The 26,179-nt window shown below is 36.4% G+C and overlaps 1 protein-coding gene across 8 annotated transcripts in view; it reads left to right on the forward strand.

Moving 5' to 3' along the window:
- The window catches only part of TANC2 (tetratricopeptide repeat, ankyrin repeat and coiled-coil containing 2), a 365,737-nt gene that overhangs the window by 104,379 nt on the left and 235,179 nt on the right, over positions 1–26,179 (forward strand). For 4 of the 8 annotated variants that reach the window (XM_032321490.1, XM_032321491.1, XM_032321492.1 and 1 more), the window contains one exon: positions 23,027–23,209. In XM_032321490.1, coding sequence (XP_032177381.1) covers positions 23,027–23,209 — 183 coding nt within the window. Of the gene's footprint in view, positions 1–4,201; positions 4,208–23,026; positions 23,210–26,179 lie in introns of those variants that run through there. The other 4 variants (XM_032321493.1, XM_032321497.1, XM_032321498.1 and 1 more) reach the window with 2 other exon arrangements.

Here is a 26,179-nt window from a genome sequence, read left to right on the forward strand (position 1 = left end):
GTCACCTCTTTCATTCCTGATATTGGTAATTTGGGTATTCTTTCTCTTTGAACTGATCATTCTGGGAAGAGATTTATCAGTTTTATTGATCTCAGAGAATCAGTTTCAGTTTTCATTTATTTTCTCTGCTGCTTTCCTCTTCTGTATTTCATTGATTTCTGCTTTACTCTTTATTCCTTTTTTCTTGCTGCTTTGGATTTAATTTTTTTTTTCCTTCTCTAGTTTTTTAGAGTGGAAGCTAAGGTGATTGTTTGGAACTTTCTCTTTAGTATAGGAATTTTAGTGCTATAAAATTTCCCACAATGGGGATGTCTGGGTGGCTCAAGTCAGTAAAGCTGCTGCCTTCGGCTCAGGTCCTGATCGGGGATCGAGTCCCGCATCAGCCTCCTTGCTCAACTGGGAGCCTGCTTCTCTCTCTGCCTCTGCCTGCCATTCTGCCTGCTTATACTCTCTCTCCCTCTCTCTTTGACAAATAAATAAATAAAATCTTTAAAATACTGCTTTATGTTCTACCTTTGCTGCATTTCACAGAATTTGATGAGTATGATTTCATTTAGTTTGAAATACTGTCTGATTTCCCTTGTGATTTCTTCTTTAACTTGTGTTATTTAGAAGTGTGTTGATGTAGTTTCCAAATATTTGTGGATTTTTCCATATCTTTCTTATATTGATTTCCAATTTAATTTCATTATCATCAAAGAACCCTTTCTTTGAGCTGAATCACTTTTTCACTGAAACTTGTTTTAAGCTCCAGGAAATGATCTTATGTTCAGTATGCACTTAAAAAGAATGCGTATTTTACTCTTCTGCGATGGAAGGTCCCATAAATATCAGTCTGGTCAAGTTGATTGATAGTGTTGTTCATGTCTTCTCTACCTTTGATGATTTTCTGTCTGCTCATCCTTTCAGGTAGTAGGAGAGGAATATTGAAATCTCAGTTTTTAAGTATGGATTGATTTATTTCTCCTTTCAGTTATATCATACTCCTTAGGCTTGTGTTCTTCTGGTCAAAAGGATTCCGCTCCCTCGGAGACTTAAGTCTCTCCTCAGTGAAAGCTGCCAATAGTGAAATAAGTTTGTCTGGGGGGTGGAGCTGGAAGAAAAAGGTAAAAAGAAAAAAAAAAGCCGGGGGATTCTCCCTCAGTTCCCTGAGTTGCTGCCCTCACCCCCTCACTGATACTGCCTAATCAGGTAGAGAGGACTTGTTCTGGCATCTTTCTTTTCATCCATGCTCTGCTATTCCAGGATTTGGATTTCCTTTGAGTTCAGCGTTTGGGGGCATTAAAAACAGTAGAAAATGTGCAACTGAATTGGTTGTCCTTCAGTTTCTCCTTTCCTTCCACAGTGTGCCTGCTACTGTTTATTTTTCAGAGTCTTCAGATTGCTGTTCTACTTTCCAGGGTTTTCATTTACATTCACCAGTTTTAGTTACATTCAGTTAAGGTGGAGTGTGCTTATTCCATCTTAACCCAGGACTAGAGCTCTTCAGTTTTATTTTATTTTGTGTTTGCCTCTCTGAAGGGGTGATGTTCAAATTACTTACAAGTTAATATGCCATAAACATCAACTTACCAAAACAGATGGCAGTCTTTTGGGAACAAATACTAGTTTTAAACAGCTGATAGGCATCTGTAGTTGCATAATGCTTGGTGACCTGCCCTGCCTGATTGTGAATTCAGTTTCCATTTAGTGTCTCTTCTCCCTTGATAACAGCAGACGGTAAGGTAAAGGGTCTGGTGAGATGTCTTATCTAGGGGCGTGATAGCTCTTTCCCATGTGCTGACTGACTAGCTTGGCCTCTGATCTGTTTCTCAGGTATAGTGGATTCTGACTCAGACATGACCACACTCCCTGCTCTAGCTTGGGGCAGAGACCTGTGATGTCTTCTGCTTATAAAATGTAGGAGATGGGAGATGCCTGACTCCTTGCAGTGAGTCCAGTCCTGCTCCTCTCATTCAGACTGCTGCCCGTGGGCACTTCTGCTCCTTGAATCTACTGCTTCTGTGCTTAAAACAGACCTGGAAACACTCATCTTTCACAGTTACCCTCCTACACATGCTCTGGGCTATAATTTCCTCACTCCAAATGCATCTAGTTTCTGTCTTCCATGGATTTCTTAACATTTATCTTCTATTATTGGCTTTTTGTTTTATTTTATTATGCTTTAAGAATTTTTCTTTTTAAAATACTCTTTTGTCATTCCACCCTACCTCTGTTGCCATTTTAGTCTCAGCTACCCTCATTTCTTTCCTAACAGTCTGTTATAGTTTGTTGTCTTTGTGATAGCTAGAGTGTTCTTCTTAATACAGATCAAATCATATATTTCCCCAGACTTGAAGTAAAACTCCTCAGTAGCCTTCTGTCCCCTTCAGAATAAACTCCAGCCTTTATCACTCCCTGTAGAATCCTATCCGAATTGCCCTTTTCCTAGTACTCTAAATCTGTGCCCTCCCACTCCCTCCGTTTTCTACTTTGTTTCCTTTCTGCTGGACTTTTTGTTTAAACATGTTAAGAGTGTTTTCTTTTTAAGGCCTTTATACTTGTTCTTTCTTGAATAAAGGGCTGTAGATTTCTGCTTAAGTCAAAGAGGCCTTCTGTGACCATCATACCAAATACCCTAGACCCTAACCTTCATAGTGTTTATCACTACCTGAAAATAATTATTTATTCATTTACTTGTTTTGTTGTTGTCTCTATTACTAGAAAGTAGGTTTCATTTGAGCAGACTTCATCTTCTTCACTACACTTGCCCTAGAACACTTGCATATATGAATTTGTCAGTATTTGTTGAATGAAAGATTGAAGAAGTAGCACTTAGGGTGCTTGGTAAGATATATGGATGTTCCCAGGCTACATAATGGATCCAGTATTCACTTCTGTTACTTAACATAACTAAACAAGTAAAGTAGCGAAGAAATTGTGTTGAGGGACACTGGGTGGCTCATTCCGTAAATTGCCTGCCTTTGGCTCAGGTCAGTCCTGGGATTGAGCCCGGAGCCGGACTCCCTGCTCAGCAGGGGAGTCTGCTTTTCCCTCTGCCACTGCTCCTGTGCTCTCTTGCTCACTCTCTCTCAAATAAATAAATACATTAATAAATCTTAAAAAATTTGTGTTGTTGTTGTTGAGTGTAGGAGGTTTATCAGACTATCAGCTAACATTAATTTGTGAAATGAGGCTCTTGGAGTATGATTGTGCCTGTTAAACTTCTGAGGTTGGGTGGATATTTTCTGCTTTCCAGTATAACATATTGTATGTAATTGGGATATATTAATTATTTATTATTTAATTATTAATTATTTATATTCTTTATTATTTTTATATATACAATATGTATATATTATATATATTATTTAGTCTTGTCTGTTGAATCTCTTTTTTTTCCATGTAATTTAGGAGTTCATTATCTAGTAGGATCTTTGCATCTAGCACAGTGCTACTGTCTTGCAGTTAGGTCATCAATTTGACCATCAGTTCTAGGAATTCTAGTTCTGTATTTCATGTGTTACTTTTCAGAATTGGTTTTGGTGTACTAGCTCCATTTTCTGCAGCAGATGAGTTTTTCATAAGAGGTCATATATAAACAGAACTTACTTCGTTCTGGATATTAAATAAATGCATGAACCAATGTGATGTGAGTGAAACCCAATTTTTATTTACTTTTACAAGAATAGCATTAAGCTGATATTAGGCTCTGATACACAAAATGTGTATTGATGTAGTAACGCTCATGACCAGCTCATGCTGGAAGACTGGGAAACTGTACAGGGCTTAACTTTGCATGATTCTCATTATCTCATTATCAGTTTTATTTGATTAGTACATGTTGATGCATTTATAGTAATAATACAGTAAATGGTCAAATCTGATGTGTTCTGATTATTTTTCTTTCCTTGCTAATATGTAAAATATATAGAAGAAATGAGATGTTCATGCTCTTAAAACATACACAGATTATTTTTCAAGCTGGTAAGTTAAAGATTTCTTTATTAAACCAACTGTTTAATTACATAAATTGATAAGGAAAATTATTTCAGCATTTAATGTGTCATTTTTGTATCATTGTAAGTGTCACTATAGTGGATCACTAATGAACAAAATTTTTTATTGTTTTAGTGGTTTATCATTGTGATAAAAAAATCACTTAGTTTTCAACATAGGTTGCTTTGAAAAAAAATTAATTATACATATGTGCCAGGCTCTGGGCAAGGTGCTTTTACATAATCCTCATTTAATTCTCAGAATAATGCTGTGAAGTAGGTATTATTTTCAGTAGGAAAATATTTCAAGCTTTATACTAATCTACACCAGAAGTTTCAAATCAGCTTTGTTGGTAGCATGTACTTAGAACCCTTCTGTTCTGATATTTAAAATTAAATTTGTTGGTGGTTGGATAAGACCTAGAATGAAAGATCTGACCTTAAATGATAAATCCTTCTAAAGTGCCTTTATTGCTAGTCCTGTAATTCTGAAATTTAACTTCATGTTGATTATTCTTTGTATAACATTCATTTTTCATAGACTTAAACTTGAAATTGGCCTTTTAGCAAACAATTTCTTATTATCTTGGGCCTCTAGGGATGTGTCAGAATGTATTTACATATATTAGTCATGCTTTTTTTAATGTGAGTTATAATAATTTTACTAATTAAAAGATTACTTTTTACCAACAATTTAGATATTTAAAAAGAACATGTTAAGGCTTCTTTTCCTTCTACTACCCTAAAGTAACGAATATTAACTACATTCAGTCTGTATCCTTTCATGTTTTTTCCCTGAGTTCTTATTGGCAAATGTAGAGGTGTGTCTGTATGGATGGGTGTGTGTATTAGTTTGAAGATTTTTAAAAATAAAATGCAATTTTAGTTCATTATCCCCCAGTTAGCATGACCATCGCTCAGGAGCATACTTAAGTTCTAATTGTAAAAAATCGGTATAATGGTTCACAGCATAAGCAACCCATAATTTATTTCACCATTTCCTCATATATGAGTGTTCAGACTTTCAGAGTGATTCATAATCATTTGTCTAATAACATCTTAAACTCTTGGAATTTGCAACCCCAAGCACATTTTGTGTCAGAACATACTAAGTATCCTACTTACATTATGATAATTGGCCTAGTTAACACTAGAAACATTGTAGAAGCCTCTCCTTGCTTATCCATGTTCATGAAAGAAAAGGAATAAAAGCATGACAACTAAAAAAGTTGGAAAAAGTATCTTTCCAAACATCTTTTTTGGCAAGAGATAAAAATCATAAAACCTCTTTGGAAAACTTCATAATCTTTAATTAAGGGCCATACAAAGTCGAATAACAAAAGGTGAACAGAGACCTGTTAGTAAAGCCTGGGATAAAGTTATTATTGAGCAAATATATTCTTTGTTTTGTTTTATTTGAATGCAGTTTGGATTTATTAGTAAGTCTTATTCCTAGTGAGAGTTTAAAGAGCTGGTTCCCACAAGGGGGCAGACTAAGAATACCTGAAAACCTTCATACTATTAAAGAATATTTATTTTAAATTCATAGTTGATTTGTTAAGAAAGAGGAAATTACCTGGGGCTAGAAATGAGTAGGAAGATAACTGGCTGATCATCCCATGAATGGTACCATATATTGGGGGCATACACCTACCTCATCCACAGTGTAAGCATGGACTGTTGGCATGTTGGATACTCAGCTGTGGCTATGGTCAGGTTAGCATGGGTGAGTGGAAGTCCATATTGCTGAGCCCATGTATAAATTCCATCCCTGCTAACATGGCCACTTTGTTAATGGGCCCTTTGTGCAAGGTTAGTGTGACTGAGTAGGAAGACTGACTGTCTCCCCCCAATAGGTCATCTAATCTGCTGTGTTAAGCACCTTCTCTGCAGTTTGCTTTTTGGTAAGCATTCACATGGGACATAAATTGCTCCATATTTTGTGCTCTTTCAAAGGGTCTATTCATATACCTCATCTCCAGATTTCCTTGTCACTAGTTTTCCAGTTATTCCTTTCAAATCTCTGAATATCCATTAAACACTCTCCATGAGTCAGTTCCTCTGTCATCTCTTCTCCAAGGCAAAGTAAACAACTAGGTACCATGTTCCAATTTCTGCCCCTGGAAGGGTTTCCCTTCACTAATGTCCTTTAAGACTACCACAAAGTGGGGTTGTAGTGTTGTCATCTCTGGTGTGCTATTATCTTGCAGAACTATCAGTTAACAGGCCTGATTTTTTTTTTTCTTCAGTGAGATGGTTATAGAGAATTTACCAGATTAAGTGAAAAGAAGCTATAGCAAGAGTAGGAACCTTGGGCATCTGGGCCACTTGCTTATGCAAATTATTTGTGCCTTCAGGACTGCTCAAGCCTAATCTCATGTATACTTCTTCCTTTTGCTGGTGAAGTGCTGTAGTACACACCTAAGCATATTGATTTCTTGTTTCAACAATACTTAGTTCATGATGGGCTGCCGAGGTCACATGCATTCATTCTGAGGTCCTATGGTAAGGCAAAAGCTAATTTTCAAGAAAGGATAGTCATTGTTTACACAGATAGGATGGCATAGGGGTTTTTTGTTTTGTTTTGTTTTGTTTTTTCTTTTACAAAGTACTGGAGGTCTTCCCTGAGGTTGACCTAAAGTTCTGCAATAACAATGCAAGAGCTCTGTCTACCACAGAAACTTCAAACATCAGAACTGGTAGGTTATACAACCCGAGGGACAAAGTAGCCCATATTTATTGCAAAGCCTTCTATTGTTCTGGTCCTCTCTCACATCCAGCAGTGTTGGTTAATGGTTCACAGTCGCATAACCCAGTGAGGTACAGGGTGCTTAAAAAAAATCAAGGTGGTCTACTAGGCATTGTACCTCTTTCTCAGTAGTAAGGGAGAGTAGATGCAGCAACTTCTTCACCTTGGAAGGGGTGTTTTGAATTGCTTAAGACCATAGGGCTCACAGAAATTGTCACAGTGTGGAAGATCTCTTGACTTTTGGTAAGATTTATTTCCCACTCTCTGGCAAGCATGTTTTACCACAGTATCTAGTAGTTGCTGCTTCTTATTCCCCAAGTTTAATCATCATGAAATTATCAGTATAGTAGTACAGCAATAGTATCCTATGAAATTGAGGGACAGTTAAGATTATTACCAAAGCAGGAGAATTAATGGGAGGTAGGACAGTGAAAATATATAGCTGACCCTGACAGCTGAATGCATACTGCATCTGATTATCTCATTCTCAGGTCAGTAACTGCAAACCAGGTGTTAGGGATATGCTGATTTGTTTTAGCAAGAACCCATATCTAAAATAGTAGCAGCAGTGGGAGTCACAACCTGAATAAGTTACAGAAATACACTGTCTTCAAGATTTGTCTATCCTCTGCACTGGGCAAATAGATGAGTTGAATGGGAATGGGAATGTGATAGGATCTTTCCAGCGTTTAGTGATTGGATCCACTTTTACCTTATACCTTAGAGACTAATTGAACTTAGTTCTGGATGTAGGTCTTGAACTTCACTGGGCAGTACAGTAGTCATTGGCCACATGTGGCTGTTAAACACTTGAAATGTGGCTGGTCTGAAGCAAGATGTGTTGTATATGTAAAATACACACTGGATTTGAGACTTCCTATTTTTCTGTTTCAAATATTTCAAGAATATTTGCCTTTACTTACTGAAGCATTTTTTTTTATAGTTGCTTTTAAGGTCTTTGATTTTAATTCTAACATCTTTGTAATCTCAGGAATGCTGTTTATGGATTTTTTTCCCCTTATGTTGAGATTTTCTTATTCCTTCATATGTCATATAATTTTGGATTATGTTCTGAACATTTTAAATATTATCTATGAGACTGTGGTATTTATTTAAATCCTATGGAGAATGTTGTTTTTTGTGTGGTTAGTGGCCAGTCAAGCAGAATTTGTTCAGGACACAGTTCCTGTGGGGGCTGTGTTTCCAGTGTCAGTTCCGTTTTCTAAGCATTTGGAGTACTACTGAGATGGGTCCCATGTGTGTGACCAGTGTCCATTCTTGGATCAGAGTAGTGGTACATCTTGTTGTTCTGTTCTCAAAGCCTGTGTGTGCTCTTTAGGGTCAGATCCATCCACACAGAGAGAGCTCTTAGAAAAACCCAGAAGTTCATATACAGCTTTATGGGATTGTTTTCTTGATATCCCTTCTTACACCAGTCTTATAAACAATTTCCAGCTCCCTCCTTTCCCAGCACTCTTGCTAAAAAAACAGACTCTAGTTTTCCCATTCTGGTGTTCAATGACTGTAATGGTTTGTATCTAGATCGAGATAAAAGGACATAGAGAGGGAAGAAAGTAGTGAGGATTTACCACAAACTAGTGGGCTCACAATTCTTGGAGTTAGAGAAAAGGGTTTCTTTTCACAGAGTGTTAGGTGCCTGCTCAGTCACCTGTACCATCTCTGTGTAGCTGCTGACAAAGATTTGTCTGGACATTGATATAGAAGATAAGGAGGAAAAGAGGGCTTTCCCTAGTCTCTCAGACCAGTTTGGGACCACTAGGGAGAAATTTTATTGGAGCTCTTTCTTACCTGGTATACAGTTCTGAGTTTTAAGTGTCCTGGTCAGGTAGTACCTGAGGAAGAAACATGGTAAATTCATCACCACTTCAGTGAACTGCATACTCTGTGCTCCTTTCCCAGTCCTACCACTGCTATTTTCTTTTTCAGTCCTCAGATAGCTACTCTGTGCATTCTTTTGTTTTGTTTTGTTTGTACATTTAAAATTTCTAAAAATAAATTGTATATTTTAGAGTAGTTTTAGGTTTATAGCAAAACTGAGTGGAAGGTACAAAGAGTTCCCCGATGGCTCTTGGACGCACATGTGTAGAGCCTCCCCCATTACCTGTATCCCTCACCAAACTGTTAAATTGTTTATAATAGATGACCCTACCTGAACATATCATTATCACCCAAAGTCCATAGTTTACAGTAGAGTTCACTCTTGTTGAACTTTTTATGGGTTTTGACAAATGTATACTGACATGTGTCTACCATTATAATATCATAGTTTCACTGCCTTAAAAATCTTCTATGCTCTGGCAATTCATCCCTCCCTCCCCCAATCCCTGGGAACCACTAATCTTTTTACTGTTTCCATAGTTTTGCCTTTTCCAGAATGTCATTCTATTGGAATCATGTAGTATGTCCCCTTTCCCAGTTAGCTGCTTTCACTTAGTGTTGTGCATGTTAGGTTCTGCAATCTTCTCATGGCTTGATAGCTCATTTTTTTTTTTTTTTACTGCTGAATAATACTCTGTTTCCTGGATCTGCCATAGTTTATTTACCATTCATCTCCTGAAGGACATCTTGGTTGTTTCCAAGTTTTGACAATTAGGGATAAAGCTGCAATAAACATGCATGTGCAGGTTTTAGTGTGAATATATTTTCAACTCATTTGGGTATATACCAAGGAGCACAATTGCTGAATTGTAAGATCATGTTTAGTTTTGTAAGAAACTGCCACACTGTCTTCCAAAGTGGCTATACCATTTTGCATTCCCACCAGCAATGAATGAGAGTTCCTATTGCTCTGTATCCATGTCAGCATTTGGTGTTGTCAGTGTTTGGGATTTTGACTGTTTTAGTAAGTATGTAGTGGTTATCTTATTGTTGTTTTAATTTGTAATTCTCTGGTAACATATAATGTTTTCATGTGCTTATTTGCCATCTAAATGTCTTCTTTAGTGAGGTGTCTGTTCAGCTCTTTTATCCTTTTTTACCTATGCTTTTCGTCTTATTGAGTTTGTATATTTTGGATAATGGCCTTTTATTATATGTCTTTTGCAGAGCTGAAGTTTTAAATGTTTAAAATTTAAATTAATGAAGTCTAACTTATTATGTCTTTCATGGATTATGCTTTTGAGGTTGTATGTGAAAAAGTCACTGTAGGGGCACCTGGGTGGCTCAGTGGGTTAAGCCTCTACCTTTGGCTCAGGTCGTGATCTCAGGGCCCTGGGATCAAGCCCTGCATTGAGCTCCCTGCTAAGCAGAAAGCCTGCTTCCCCCTTTCTCTCTGCCTGCCTCTGCCTACTTGTGATCTTTCTCTGTCAAATAAATAAAATCTTAAGAAAAAAAGTCACTGCCATACCCAAGGTCATCTAGTTTTTCTCCTGTGTTACCTTCTAGGAGTTTTATAGTTTTACATGCTACATTTAGGTGTATAATCTAATTTTTTGTGAAGGGTGTAACGTCTGTGTCTAGATTCATTTTTTTTGAATATAGAGGTCTAGTTTTCTCAGCACCCTTTGTTGAAAAGACTGTCTTTTCTCCAGTGTATTGCCTTTGCTCCTTTGTCAAAGAGCAGTTGACGTAGTTTTGAGGGTCTATTTATGGGCTCTCCATTTTCTTTTCTTTTCTTTCTTTCTTTTCTTTTTTTTTTTTTTTAAAGATTTTATTTATTTATTTATTTATTTATTTATTTATTTATTTATTTGTCAGAGAGAGAGAGAGAGAGAGAACCCACACAAGCAGGCAGAAGGGCAGGCCCACAAGCAGGCAGAGTGGAAGGCAGAGGCCGACAGAACCAGGCTCCCTGCTAAGCAAGGAGCCCGAAGCGGGACTAGATCCCAGGACGCTGGGATCATGACCTGAGCGGAAGGCAGCGACTTAACTAACTGAGCCACCCAGGCATCCCTGGACTCTCCATTTTCTTATATCAATCTATTTGTCTGTTCTTTCACCACTATGACACTGCCTTAGTTACTGTGGCTTTGCAGTAAGTTTTGAAGTTCAGTAATGTCTGTTCCCTGACTTTTTATCCTTCTTCAAATATTGAGTTTACTTTTGGGGTCTTTTGCCTCTGCATATAAACTTTAGGATCAGTTTGTCAATATTAACAAAATAATTTCCTGGGACATCTGACATTTTGACAATATTAATTCTTTCTTTCCATGAACATGAAATATCTTTCCATGTATTTAGATCTTTTAAAATTCCTTTATCAGAGTTTTGTAGTTTTCCTCATATAGTTCTTAAACATATTTTGTTAGAATCATGTCTAAGTATTACATTTTTAAAACTCACAGTTTGGTAATTCTGATATCCCTGCCATATCTGTTTCTGGTTTGACACATTCTTTCTCTTCAAATTGTATTTTTTGCCTTTTAGTATGGCGTTTAAGTTTCTGCTGAAAGGTAGACATGGCGTTCTTGGTAAAATGAGTTGTGCTAAGTAGTAATGTAATGGTAAAGTGTGGGACAGGGGAAGTGATCTGTAGTCCTATAAGGAAGCTGGAAGTGAGCTCTCTGCATTCTTTCAAGGGTTTAAGTTGCATTCAGTGGGAGAGTAAATGTGGAATATGTTTATTCCATCTTTCCTAGAACAGGAACCTAATCATGTTTTTTCAAAGATATAACTTTACTGATACTTATAAGACACTCATATGACTTGTTTCTTTGTATTAATTCTCTTATGTAGAACAAAGGAAGATTTGGGGTTGAAGGCTCTCCCACATGGTGTATATTCATAGATTTCTTTCCAGTGTGAGTTCTCATGTAAAGGCAAGAGGGATCATTGAAACCTTTCCCACATTCTATATATATGTATAAAGCTTCTCTTCAGTTTGTGTGCTCACATTTTTCCCGTGGGATGAGTGACTTCTAAAAACTTTTTCACAATCATTGCATTCATAGACTTTCTTCCCAGGATGTACTTGCATATGTTTGGTAAGTTTAAGGTTTCCATAGAAGGCTTTTCTGAATTCATCACAGTCATGGTGTTTCTCCTCTGTGTGTATTCACATAGGCCTGTGAGCTTACTTTCCTACTGAAGGCTTTTTCTCAGTCATTTGTGGTTGTAGAATTTTCTCCCCATTGTGGATGCCCTGGTAAGAAGTAAAATGAGTGATCCTGCTGAAGGCTTTCTTTTAGTCTTTTTGTTCATAGTTTCTGCCCAGTGTGTATTCTCTTGTGTACCACAAGACCAGACATTAATAAAGTTTGTCTCCAGTGTGAAATCTCTTGTATATTTTGGGGATGACTATAGACCAGATGCTTGTCTGCTCTGAAATTATTTGAAGAACCCTTCGTTTTAATTCTCCTATTTCTTTGAAGAAAATAATGGTTACTTAAGGCTTTCTTAGAATTCTTATATTCGTGATTTGTTTCTCTTAATGATTCCTCTTGCAAAATAAGATTAGTGCTTCTTCTGAAGGCTTTTCCACATAGATTATATTGATAGAGTTTATCTCATTAAGATTCCCTTCTATTTGCATCTGATTTATGCAGACACTGTAGTGAAAAGCTGAAAGCATTCCCTCTCTGATATCTGCTCTCACTATTTTTCTTCATCTGTGTCTGGAGATCTTAGCCAGTGCAGTAAAGCCTCTGTATGGAGAGATGTTCTTTCTGTACTAAGATCAGGATGGTAAGAAGAAACACTGAAAAGAGACCTTAGGACAGAGCATCCAGGCAGATGGAAGGGTCAGAGCTGGGCCCCCACAGAAGCCGGGGAGCCTGAGTCAGCTATGCCACCCCTCTCTACCCAAGGGCAACTCCAGTTACCCAGCTCTCAATCAGGCCAAAGGACAGGAGCAATAAACAAGCCAAACATTTCTACTATTATAATGCTTTCATTCTAGAGGAGAGACATAAAAGAACCAGGTAATTTCAGGTCATGATAAGTGCTATCAAGAAAACAAAATAGGGGGACACCTGGGTGGCTCAGTCAGTTAAGCCACTGCCTTCGGCTCAGGTCTTGATCGCAGGGTGCTGGGACCGAGTCCTGCATTGGGCTCCTTTTTTGGTCTCTCTCTAGCAAATAAATAAATAAAATCTTTAAAAAAAAAAAAAAAAAGAGAGGTGGGGAAAAGAGGGAATGGTAACTTTAGGTTAATCCTGGTAGCATTAGGCATTAGGTTAACCCTGGTCAGCATTTTGTTTTTTAACTTTAGCCATTTCACTAGATATACAGTGACATCTCCTAATTTGTATTTCCCAAGTGATTAGTGATTGTTTTTTCACGTGTTTATCAGACATCCATATCTCTTTATTTAATGAAATGTCAGTTCAGATCTTCTGCCAACTTTTAAAATTGGAGTAGTTTCTCGTTACTGAGTTAAGAGTTTTACTTATATTCTAAATACCAGTCCTTTAACATGTATGTGTTTTGCAAATGTATTCTTTCAGTTGATACTGTTTTTTTTTTCATTTTGTAACAGTGTCTTTTTGAAGAGTAGATTTTTAAAATATATAAATATTTATGAATCCCAAAACTTACCAATTTTTCTTGAATAGCTCATCTTTTTTGGGTTCATTGTAATAAATCTTTGCCTGACACAAGTTCATCTGGATTTTCTCCTGTGTATTCTTCTAGAAGTTTTATAGTTTTAAATTTTACAGTAAAGTCTATGATCCATTTCAGCATGATTTTTGTATGTGATAAAGATTTAGGTAAAGGTTTGTTTTTTCTGTATGGATATCCAGTTGTTCCAAAGCTATTTGTTGAAAAGATTATCCTTTGAACATTAGGTTGTCCATACAATTGTGTCAAAAATTAGTTGACTAGGGTGCCTGAATGGCTCAGTCAATCACCCAACTCTTGATTTGGGCTCAGGTTGTGATCTCGGAGTTGTGAGATTGAGGCCTGTGTTGGGCTCTATGCCCAGTGCGGAGCTGGGATTCACTCTCTCTCCCTCTACTCTTCTCTCCTTCCTCTTTCTTTCTAAAAAAAAAAAAAGGAAAAGAAAAGAAAAGGAAAAAAATTAGTTGACTATATTTGTATGAGTCTTTTTCTGAACTCTGTAGTCTGTTCCATTGATTTCATGTCCATTCTTTTGCCAGTACCGCATACTGTCTGGATTACTATAACTTTATAGTTAGTCTTGAAATTAGGTCCTGTGAGACTTCAGAGTTTGCTTTTCCTTGCTCAAAATTGTTTTGTCTGTGTTTTTGAAATTTTTACGTATAAAGTTTAAAATCAGAGGTGCATGGCTGGCTCAGTTAGTAGAGTATGAGACTCTTGATCTTGGGGTTGTTTCAAAAAAATGAAATCAGCTTGTTGATTTTTACCAAAATACTGCCTGCTGGATTTTCACTGGAATTGCTTCAAATCTATAGATCACTTTGAGAATAGGCATCATAAAGATAGCCATCTTCAGATCCATGAACAAATTCTATCTCTCCATTTAGATTTTTGATATTTTTCATCAGTGTTTTATAGTTCTTAGCATACAAATATTGTACTATTGTATTTATTTTGTCAGGTTTATTCCTGATTAATTTCATTGTTTCTAATGATGCTATTTTGATGGTGTGCTTTTAAAAGTTTTCATTTTCCAAGTGTTATTGCTAGTATGTACAAAGACACTTGACTTCTGCACTTTGACTCTAACCTTTGAATTTTCTTAACCCATTTATTTTATTCTAGTAGCTTTTTTTTTTTAAGATTTTATTTATTTATTTGACAGACAGAGATCGCAAGTAGGCATAGAGGCAGGCAAAGGGGGAGGGGAAGCAAGCTCCTTGCTGAGCAGAGAGCCCGATACAGGGCTCGATCCCAGGACCCTGGGATCATGACCTGAACTGAAGGCAGAGGCTTAACCCACTGAGCCACCCAGGTGCCCCTCTAGTAGCTTCTTTGTAGATTCTTGAGAGTTTTCTATAGAAGCAGTCATGGTGTCTGATTACATGATCCTGTCTGAGTTATTATATTTCTCAATGCCTGTTGCCTGCCTCATACATGGATCTGTTACAAGAATATCACCAAACTACAAAGTGATATAAGCCATGAGTTAAAAGGATGTTTGGAGTAATTTAGGCGAGCACTCTTTGTTTTTGAAATATGTAAAAGTCCTTTGACTTTAGGGGCTATTTTTTTTTTACCAGGCTTTTAAAAAATAAACTTTTATTAAATTATAATATATAAACGGAAAAATTCACGAATCGTATGTGTAGTTCAGTGAAGTATCATGCGGGAGGTTTTGATTTGTAAGTTTTATATGTGGTTAGTCATGTAATATGAAAAATTAGAAGGCTGTTCTATAGAATAAGTATTGCCTTTGACTAAAGGATTTATTAACTTGAGCTTTAATATCTAATAATCTTCCATATTAGACTTAGTGATGACTGAAATTTTTATTGAATTATAATTACTCCTAATGCTTCTTTAGTGTCCATCTACTTGATGTCCTTGTGCTTTCTTAGTTCAGCTTTGAATATTTAATCACCAGGTGTCCAACATAACAATTTTTTAAGCAGGTTATTTTATTCTGCCATATTTTTATCACATTATTACAGTAACTTTTATTTGGTTGATTGAAACAGGAAAAGTGGTAGGAAAAAAAAAGATGGAAGATGAAGATGAGTAATTTGGAATACCAGTAAATATCATCCTACATGCTTGGTAAATTGAATTCCCAATTTCACTTCCCTCTGTTATAAAATAAATGGTCCCTTCATCCCTTTGCAGTCTCTTTTTCCCCTTTTACTGCCCTGTTTCTTTCTGTAGCAGAGCTTCTGTAAATGTCAAAGGAGTCCATAGTTTAGGCTTTGTGGGCTCTGTGGTCTCTCTTGCAACTACTTAATTATGTCATTATGGCACATAGACAATATGCACATAAATGTGTGTTGTGATCCAGTAAAACTTACAAAAATACGTGGAGGCCAGATTTTACCAGCAACCATAGTATGCTGGGCCCTGCTCTAGAGCTAGCACTTTGCACCCCTGGAAAAATGTTACTTATTATCTTCCACCAGAATATGGGTACTCAATAAATATGCTGAACATATGAGGAATGAATGAGGAGCATTGTTTAAACATTGAAAAAAAATTAATCATCTGTTCTTTTTGCCACGCAACTTTGCTGTAGTTCCTACTGAAATGGGCCAAGTGAAATGTCAGTGAACAGAGGTCTTAAATATGCTCCACTGGTTTGACTTGGCCTCCTACACGCTTGTGATCTACCTTGAGAGGAGCAGCCCCACATATTCACCACCTCTTCAGTGATTAGGCCCAGTATTGCAGACCCACTGGAGTAGTTCTGAACCTGATAGCTCAGCCTTCTTCAGCTGACCCACAGTGAGACTCACAGTCTCATGAGTCTGCAGACTCATGAGAAAAGTAAATGTTATAGACTACTGAGATTTTGAGGTTGCTAGTTACTCAAGAAAAACTGGCTAATGTAGCTGAATTCTGTTAATGTTTACCAGTACTTTACTTGAAACATAGTTTTTTTCCTCTTTAGCTACAATGAGTTCAAGCACAATTTATAGGACAAAGAATATGGAGGAAAATATTTTTAAGTAGAAAAGTGAACTAGGACATCCAGACTGGACTAATTGCAGTATTATTCCTTAAGGAGTATTATTAGATCCTAAAATTATCAACCAAGTTCTCATATTGGAACATTTCACATGAAGAGGGATGCTTCACTAAATCAAATGCATTCTTCTAGATACATTGCTTTTAAAAAACATAATGCTGATTTTTCTCAACAAAAGGATTCCTCAGTTAGTAGCATGACTCTCTGTGTGTAAACATAAAATATTGTAATTCAATATAATTCAGTCTCAAGTCTATTCATGAATGCCCAAAGATTAGAAATCTATTATGAGAGAAAGAGAGACTTGAAAAATATGTCTAGGAGATACTATATCCATCTGATCATTGTTCCAGAGAGAGAAAAAAGAATAGTTGGAAGAGAAGAATTAGTCAACATAGTAAAAGAAAGGACCCAGAGACTAACGAGAAGAAAAAAGTTAAGTCGAATCTCGGTAAGGATAAGGAATAAATTCTGTATTTCTGCCAACAGAATCTTGGAGGAAAATAATAGTGGTCTGGACTGTGGTAATGCTAGGAAAAATGGAGAGAGTATAGCTGATTTGAAATTTATACTGATAATCTGTAGAACTTCTAATGCATTTGTTGCAAAGGGATGTGTCAGGAAGAAATTAATAACAATTTACTAGGTTTCTCGGTTTGAATAAATATGTGAGTAGGTGGTAAGTATCTACATAAAATTTTTTTATTGAAGTAAAATTCACCGTTTAAAAATGTATTATTTTTATTCAGTGGCTTTTAACACATTTATAATGTTTTGCAAACATTATTGCATTCATCACTCCAAAAGGAAATTCTGTACCTCATAAGCAGTCATTCTCCATTCCTTCCTCCTTGTAGTCCCTGGCAATCATAGTCTACTTTTTCTCTAGATTTGCCTATTCTGAACATTTCATATAAATGGAATCTTACAATGTGTGACCTTTTGTGGTTTTTTTTTTTTTCACTTAAACATAATATTTTCAAGGTTTATCAATACTGTAGCGTGATTTGGGCTAGCTTCTTTTTATTGCCAAGAATATTCAATTATATAAATATACCACATTTTGTTTATCCATTCACCATTTCATGACATTTAGTTGTTTCCACTTTTGAATATTGTGACTAATGCTGCTATGAACATTCACTTTCAGGTTTTTGCTTGAAAACTTGTTTTCATTGCTTTTGGGTGTATACACAGAAGTGGGATGGCTGGGTTATTCTGTGTTTAACTTTCTGAGGAACAGCACTCTGTTTTACACAGCAGTCATACCAACTATATTCCTACCAGCAATGTATTAGGGTACTAACTGACTTCTCTACATCCTCAACAAAACTTTTTTGTTGTCTGTTTTTGTTTTGTTTTAATCACTATCCTACTGGGTATAAAGCGATATCTCACTGTGACTCCTGATTTACATTCCATAATGATTAATGATGCCGAGTACCTTTTCATGTGCTTTTTGTCCATTTGTATCTCTTCTTCATAGAGATGTCTATTCAGATCTTTTTCCCGTTTTTAAATTGCATTATCACTTTGTTCTTGAGTTGTAGAAGTTCTTTATATAGTCTGGATTCTAGACTCTTTTTAGATACATGATTTGCACATATTTTCTGCCATTCTAGGGGTTGTCTTTTCACACCTTTTTTTTTTTTTTTTGAGAGAGAGAGCATGCATGTGCATGGGGCGGGGAGTAGAAGGTGGTGGCAGAGGAGGGGCAGAGGAAGCAGACTCCCCACTGAGCAGGGAGCCCAAGGACCCAGGGCTTGATTCCAGAACACTGAGACCATAACCTGAGCAAAGAGCAGATGCTTAACAAACTGAGCCATCCAGGTGCCCCCATTCACACTCTTGTTATAGTGTCTTTTGATGCATAAACCTTTTGTCTTCCAGTTTACTAATTATCTCTTCATCTCTGTCTAATCTGTTTTTCAATTCATCTGTTGAGTTTTTATTTTTATAATTTTAATTCTTAGTTTTATTTTCTCCAAATATTTAAGCATACTACTACCCCCCCTTTTTTTTACATGCAACATGACAGAGACTTTTTTTTAAAGATTCATTTATTTATTTGAGAGAGGACACAAGAGAGATAAAGTGAGTGGGGGTGGGACAGAGGGAGAGAAATTTCAAGCACACTCCCCACTGAGCACGGAGGCCAACATGGGCCTGATCTCTTAAGACTCATGAGAACATGATCTGACCCAAAACCAAGAGTAGAATATTCAACCAACTGAGCCATCCAGGCTCTCCTACACAGACTTGATACAGCATTTAGTCAGTATTTCTCGGTGGAAACTCTCAGCACTTTGATCCAGTAATACTATATGTATTATCTATAGAAATACTATGGAAAGAGTTGTGTAAGTGGCCCTTAATTAGAGATTGGTTATGTTATAATGCATGATATATCACAATCGTTTTTGGTGGTTTTTTTTTTTTTTAAGATTTTACTTATTCATTTGAAATAGATACAGAGAGAGAGAGAGAGAGAGAGCATGAGCAGGGGGAGAAGCAAAGGGAGAGGGAGCTTCCCAATGAGCAAGGAGTCTGACATGGGGCTCAATCCCAGAAACCGGAGATCATGACCTGAGCTCAAGGCAGATGCTTAACCATCTCGGCTCCCCATGGTAGGTTTTTTAAATGAGTTAGAATTGCATATGATGAAATTACAACTATAACACAATTGGGAACCTAAGTGAGACACTTGCTTTAATTTTTTAAAAAATATTTTATTTATTTATTTGTCAGAGAGAGAGAGAGCGAGCGAGCGAGCATGCACTAGTGGGGAACAGCGGTAGAGAGAGAGGGAGAAGCAGAGTCCCCACGGAGCAGGGAGGCTGATGTGGGACTCGATCCCAGGACTCCTGGGATCATGACCTGAGTTGAAGGTAGCAGCTTAACCAACTGAGTCACCCAGGCATCCCCACTTGATTTAATTTTACTTCTCAGTATAAACCACATTACCATCATTTCATGTAAGACCATGTGCTTGTTTTTTAAAATTTTCCACTCTTTTACCCCAGGTTTAATGAGGTATGATTGAGAAATACAAATTGCATATATTTAAGGTATATAACATGTTATTTTGATAAATGTATACATTGTGAAATAATTACCACATCACACTAATTCAGTATCCATTACTTCACAAAATTATCCTTCCTGTGCATATGTGAGAATACCTGAGATCTACTCACTTAGGAAATTTCAAGTATACAGTGTATTATTATTATCACTGCTAGTCATCATGCTGTCCATTAGATCTCCAGAATTTACTTAACTAATTACTGAACAACATCTCTCTTTTCCCCTCATCTCCTTAGCCCAGGTAGTCACCATTCACCTCTCTTTACTATGAGTTTGGCTTTTTTCTTTAGATTACACATATAAATGAAATTATGCAGTATTTATCTTTCTGTGTCTGGCTTATTTGACTCAGCATAATATTTTCTAGATTCATCCATGTTGTTATAAGCAGCAGGATTTCCTTCTCTTTTATGGATGAGTAATATTCATTTGTGTGTGTGTGTCTGTGTGTGTGTGTGTGTAAATCACATTTTCTTCATCTGTCATTTGACAAACACTGAGGTTGTTCTACTATGAATAATAATCCCTCTTTGGAATGATAGTTTTATTTCCTTTTAGTATATAATCAGAAGTAGGACTGCTTGGTCATGTGGTAGTTATATTTTTAATTTTTTGAGGATCCCGTGTTGTTTTACTTAATGGTTATACCAATTTACATTGCCATCAACAGTGTACAAGGGATCCCTTTTCTCCACATCAGTGCCAACACTTGTTAGCTTTTGACTTGACTTTTTGACTTTTTGATAATAGCTGTCTTAACAGGTGTGAGGTGGTATCTTTTTTTTTTTTTTTTAAAGATTTATTTATTTATTTATTTGACAGAGAGAGAGATCACAAGTAGGCAGAGAGAGAGAGAGAGAGGAGGAAACAGGCTCCCTGCTGAGCAGAGAGCCCGATGCGGGACTCGATCCCAGGACCCTGAGATCATGACCTGAGCCGAAGGCAGCGGCTTAACCCACTGAGCCACCCAGGCGCCCCCCCCCCCCTTTTTTTTTTTTTTTGGTGAGGTGGTATCTTATAGTGGTTTTGATTTGCATTTTCCTGATGGTTAGTGATACTGAACATCTTTTTATGTGCCTGTTGGCTATTTGCGTGTCTGCTTTGGAAAAATGTTTATTCTCGTCTCTTGCCCATTTTATAATACAGTTGTTTGTGTTTTTGCTATTGAGTATGAGTTTCTTTTTTTTTTTTTATTAAGATTTTATTTTTATTTATTTGACAGAGAGAGAGAGAGATCACAAGTAGGCAGAGAGGCAGGCGGTGGGAGGGTGGGGGAAGCAGGCTCCCTGCTGAGCAGAGAGCCTGATGTGGGGGCTTGATCCCAGGACTCATGGGATCCATGATTCCAGGATCATGACCTGAACCGAAGGTAGAGAGGCTTTAACCCACTGAGCCACCCAGGCGCCCCGAGTATGAGTTTCTTATGTATTTTGGATATTAACCCTAAGGATGTATGGTTTGCAAATATTTTGTCTGGTTCCACAGGTTGCTTTTTCATTTTATGTTTACTTTGCTCTGCAGAAACTTTTCATTCGATGTAGTCTCACCTGCTTACTTTTGCTTTTGTTGCCTGTGCTTTTGGTATCAAATCCAAAAAACCATTGCCAAGACCAATTTCAAGGAGTTTTTCTCCTGTGTTTTTGTTTAGGAGTTTTATGGCATCAGGTCTTATGTTTGTCTTTAACCCATTTTTCAGTTGATTTTTGTATATAGATAAGGATCCAATTTCATTCTTTTCACGTGGCTTTTCAGTTTTCCCAGCGCTCTTTATTCAAAAGACTTTCATTTCCCCATTGTATATCCTTGGTGCCCTTGTCAAAGATTAGTTGACCATACACGTATGAGTTTATTTGTAGGCTTTCTATTCTTTTCTTTTTGGTCTGTGTTCCTTTGGTCTTGTGCTCTGTTTTTATGCTGGTTACTATAGCTTTGTAATATACTTTGAAATTAGGAAGTGTGATAGCTCCCACTTTGTTTTTCTCTCTCTGAGAATTGCTGTAGTTACTTAACGTCTTTTGTGATTTCATAAAAATTTTAGAATTGCTTTTTTCTACTTCTATAAAAAATGCTATTGGAAACTTAATAGGGGTTCCACTGAACCTCTAGATGACTTTGGGTTATATGGGTATTTTATTTTTTTTTTAAAGGTTTTATTTACTCATTTGACAGAGATCACAAGCAGGCAGAGAAGCAGGCTCCCCGCTGAGCAGAGAGCCTGACGTGGGGCTCGATCCCAGGACTCTGGGATCATGACCTGAGCCGAAGGCAGAGGCTTTAACCTACTGAGCCAGGCGCCCCTGTATGGATATTTTAACAGTACTAATTCTTCTGGTCCATGAACTTGGGATATCTTTCCACTTATTCTTCAGTTTCTTTCATCAAAGTCTTACAGTTTTCAGTGTTTGGATCTTTCACATCCTTGGTTAAATTTATTTCAAATTATTTAAATCTTTCAGATGTTAATTAAGTATACTACTTTAAATTCTGTGCCTCATTGCTCCATAATCTCTATCCCTTGTGAGACTATCTCTTTTGAATGGTCTTTCTGATTTACTTTTTTCGTATTGTTTTACCTCTTTGTGTTTGTTAATTAAGGGCCAGATACTGTGTATGAAAAATTATAGCAGTAATTTGAGACCTGTGACAATGTTGTCTCCCTCTAAGAAGATTTGTATTAGTTTTTGGCAGGCATTAGCAATCCAAGATTGCCTTAATTTAATTTTGTGGTAGACATTTCGAGCTGAGCTTTTCTTCCTGTTAAAGGCCAGACTAGCTTTGGTTCATACTTACTCCTAGAGTGTAGCCCTTTGGGCTTCCAAACAAAAGTGTTGGAATTTTACCAGCTTTCCCTTCTGTATATTGGTTTTCTCTGCATTTCAATATTTGCCCTTCCGGCTCTTTAAAACTGTCAATAGCTTCTTAGCCTCTTAGATGCCACTAAGTAAAAAGTAGCCACAAATACCAGGCTTCAGTCCTCCCCCCCACCAACTTTTTTTTCTTTTTGTAATCCTTCATCATGCTATTAACTCTTCAGTGCCCAGGAAGATTTTAAAATATATGTATAGTTCTAGTTTTTCTTAGGGAATAGTTGGTCTGAAATATATACTCTGCCATTATTAGAAGTAGAAGTCAACAGGATATAGGTAGAAATACATAATTTTTTTAAAAAATCAAAGCAGATTCAAAAATCACCGTATAATAGTGTCAGTCTTTCCTACTTGTATTTTCACTACTTTCTTGAAAAAAAGAGTGAGAAATAGAGTTACATTGGTCCTACTAGCAATTATACATATTGGATTATCAAGCAGGTGAATATCTTCTTTTATGGTTTTTATCAGAGGGAAAATATTGAAGACCAGTGCTTTAATTGTAACACTTACTGCGTTGTACCATAATTATTTCTTTATGGGACTGTATCATTCATGGGGCAGTGAGCCCTTATAAGGAGGAGCCTTATTTTATCCATGTTTAATTTCCTAGTGCTAAACCTGGTGTTAAGTGTCCATTTAGTAAGTATAGAAAAGAATTTGGGTGTTGAAAATAACCTTATTTGGCTTTTCACCGTGAAAATCAACGTGGGTATATGATGTTCTGAATTATCTTAAAAGGTAGATTTTAACAGAGAAGAATCTTTTCTTATCAGCTCTCTTGTTCGATCCTTTCCTGTCCTAACAGGTGGCATCTCCACAGAAAGCGACTGTGCTTTTGAGCCAGACTACGCCGTTCCGCCACTTCCAGTGAGTGAAGGTATGCAGCACATTCGGATTATGGAGGGCATGTCTCGCTCTCTTCCATCCTCCCCCTTACTCACACATCAGTCTATCAGTGTTCGGCTCCAACCTGTGAAGAAGTTAACTGGTAAGGACTTTACCTAAATTTAGTATGTTTAACAGGAAACCTAACAGTATGGCACTTGAGGTCATAACAGATATATTTATGTGAATCTTTAGGTTTTTCCTTTTTGGCCTTCCTAATGTCACAGACATTGGAAAGTGGAACTCCTACTGATTTTAATTTAGGGAATTAGAATAGTATGCAGTTTGACAGATTGATGTATTTATTTTCTAAGTGATCCATCTGTTGTGGACATATTTTTCTAGGCTTTCAGGAAACTTCTGGTTTTGCCAGAATACACTGTTGTTCTGATTTCATTTATCAGCTTGTTTGTGTCAGATTAACAGATGGAGATGTTGTAATTTTAGGATAGTAAGAGCTTCATAGTTCAGCAAAGGTACATCAGTCATGTTTTGTTTTTAATCCTAATCTGTATATTTCACATCCATTTCTAAAAGCTGATTTAGATATTTTTCCTCTCCCATTGTACATTCTTTCAGCTTCTTAGGGTATTAACTGTAATTCATAAGTTGTGGATTGTACTGACTTTTTAATATGATCTCACAGTATATATTACCCATTCAGTTCCAGTGATTAGGTATGAAACTGTGTGTCTTAATTATTGAATGACCTTTTGTCTTTTTAAACTTTTTCAGAGAAGAAATTTTAATATGTTGAATGATACTTACATGTGAAAATACGTAAGCCTAGGTCAGTGTCTTAGGTTTCTTTTAACATTATCAATATATATCTGGTATCATTAAGTTGACTGGTATTGGTGGGTTATGAGTGATTGGGGCAAGAAATTAAGTCATTCCCAAAGGATACATTAACTACTTCCTATATGTCTGGCACTGAGCTAGGCAGTGGGGAGGTTTGATTATCATATGACAGTTCAAAAGAAAGAGAGAAAGGAAAATGGAATTTTTAGACTCTTCGTCTATTTTGAATAAAAATTTTACAATGTGTATAATTTTCATGAAAATAATAGTATTTCTTTATTCTTTAGTTCTGCAAGGCATAAGTCATGCCTCTTATATTGTTTTTAGACTTCTTCAGATAACTGAGTCAAAGTCTACTTTGATTCTTGGGTCATTAAATAAAAATCAGTAAAATAGCCTAGTAACATTTTACTGAAATATTTATTCCCTCTGTTATCTAAAAATAGGATAAATTCTATGTGGTTGAGCTTAATAAAATTTCTTTGCTTAGAAATCTCCCCTTTTTCTTGTAGTTTAAGATATTACTGTTACTGAAATACAGTCAACCAAATATAATATGGCTACCAAGTGATATTTGTCATTTACCACACATTGGAAGAGTTAGCAAGAAAAGTTGTTTCTTGCAGAAATGAAACTGGATTGCCTGAGGTTCCTATCCCATCTGCCTATCCCAGTTTAAGTTTCAACTTAAATAAGGAACTTTATTAAAAGTTAAGTACATTTAATAACAAAGTCATTTACATGCCTGATATCACAAGATGAGACAGGGAAGTAGTAATAAGAGACACACTTGATTATTGACATGTGTGAACTATTTGGTTTTAATTTTTTGATCTTTGAAGTATTTGAATGCTATCAAATAGTTTCATTTGTTGAAGAGACGGCCAAAGGCCTAAGAATTTAAAGATTGAGGATGTATTTTAAAATTTCTGAATGAGAAAAATCTGTCTCCTGCAAAAGGATGCCATGAATATTTTCCTGTGGCCAATTTTCTGCCAAGTGAAACAGATGATAAGAACTTTTTGATTTAACCTAGAATGAAATTACTTTGAAATTTAAATTTAAAACCTTAGTTAGTAGAGTTATCTTTCCTAATTATATTTTGTTATGAATAACTAAAAAGAAAGCCAAATAGAGAAATATTTTCTCACCATAAGTAAATGTCCTCCAGAGAATGGTTTTTAACAAAATGCATTAATTTAATCCAGCCATTAGGGCTTCACTTAACTGATTTATCCATTTCCATGCATTTAAATTTCCAATTACCTATATTTCTTGTATTCATATTACCAACCAAACTGAATAAGTAGGGCCAGAATAGTCATCTTACTCTGTTTTCTTTCTGACTTTCTAATGTTTAGTTCCTGTCTTTGCTATAATCAAAGTGGTTTATTATTTTTCTGTGCTTTTCACCTAATTGTTCAGCAAATATTTGTTTAGAACCAGTAATATGCCAAGCACTGCTCTAGACCCACTTAATAGAGTGGTGAAAAATTTAGATGGTGACAAGTAATATGAGGGAAATAAAATAAGGAATGGAATGGAGGGAGAGTGGAGTGGAGGTAAGATTTCTTTCTTTGGAGTCATCAGGGAAAGTCAGAAGAGGGGCTGTTTGAAAAGAGATGTGAATAACAAAAGGAAGCCAGGCGTGGGAAGATACGGGATCAGAGCCTTATAGACAGAGGGAAGAGTTATGGTAAGGAACCTAACTTTGTAGGATTCTAAGCAGAGCCAGAATGGCAAGTAATGTGATCCGATTTACCTTTTTACCAGATCTTGTTGGCAAATGTGTAAAGAATGGCATATGAGGGAATAAAGTTTGCTATATTCATTAACCTTGCGTGTTTTCCTAATCTTTAAATCTTGTCTTTAACTTCTAATAAGTTAATAGAATGGTGAAAAGAAATCTTTTTTTCTTTTATCTTGTGAGATATAGTGAAGAAATAGCTAACCTTTTCCTGTCATTTTTATTATAGAACCTTTGTACTCCTAACATATTTAGCCTGGTCCTTCACACAGGTGTAGATGATGACCCATTTGGTATATCAATTAAGACTTTTTTATTCCAAGGGACAGAAGATACAGCCAAATGGTGTAAGCATTAAAGGAAAACCAGAAGACCTAAGGTTGGGTCTCAAGTTTCATTTGACTTAGTTGGATATCACTGTGCACTGGGGAGGTATAGATGAAAGTGTGCAGAGACAATGTTGGCCCCTGTTACTGTGGTAATGGCATTGCCCCAGTTCTCCAGATTCTTGTTCAGTGCTCTTTC

The sequence above is a fragment of the Mustela erminea genome, chromosome 18 (genome assembly GCF_009829155.1).
Source record: "Mustela erminea isolate mMusErm1 chromosome 18, mMusErm1.Pri, whole genome shotgun sequence".
In the NCBI taxonomy this organism is placed as follows: Eukaryota; Metazoa; Chordata; class Mammalia; order Carnivora; family Mustelidae; genus Mustela; species Mustela erminea.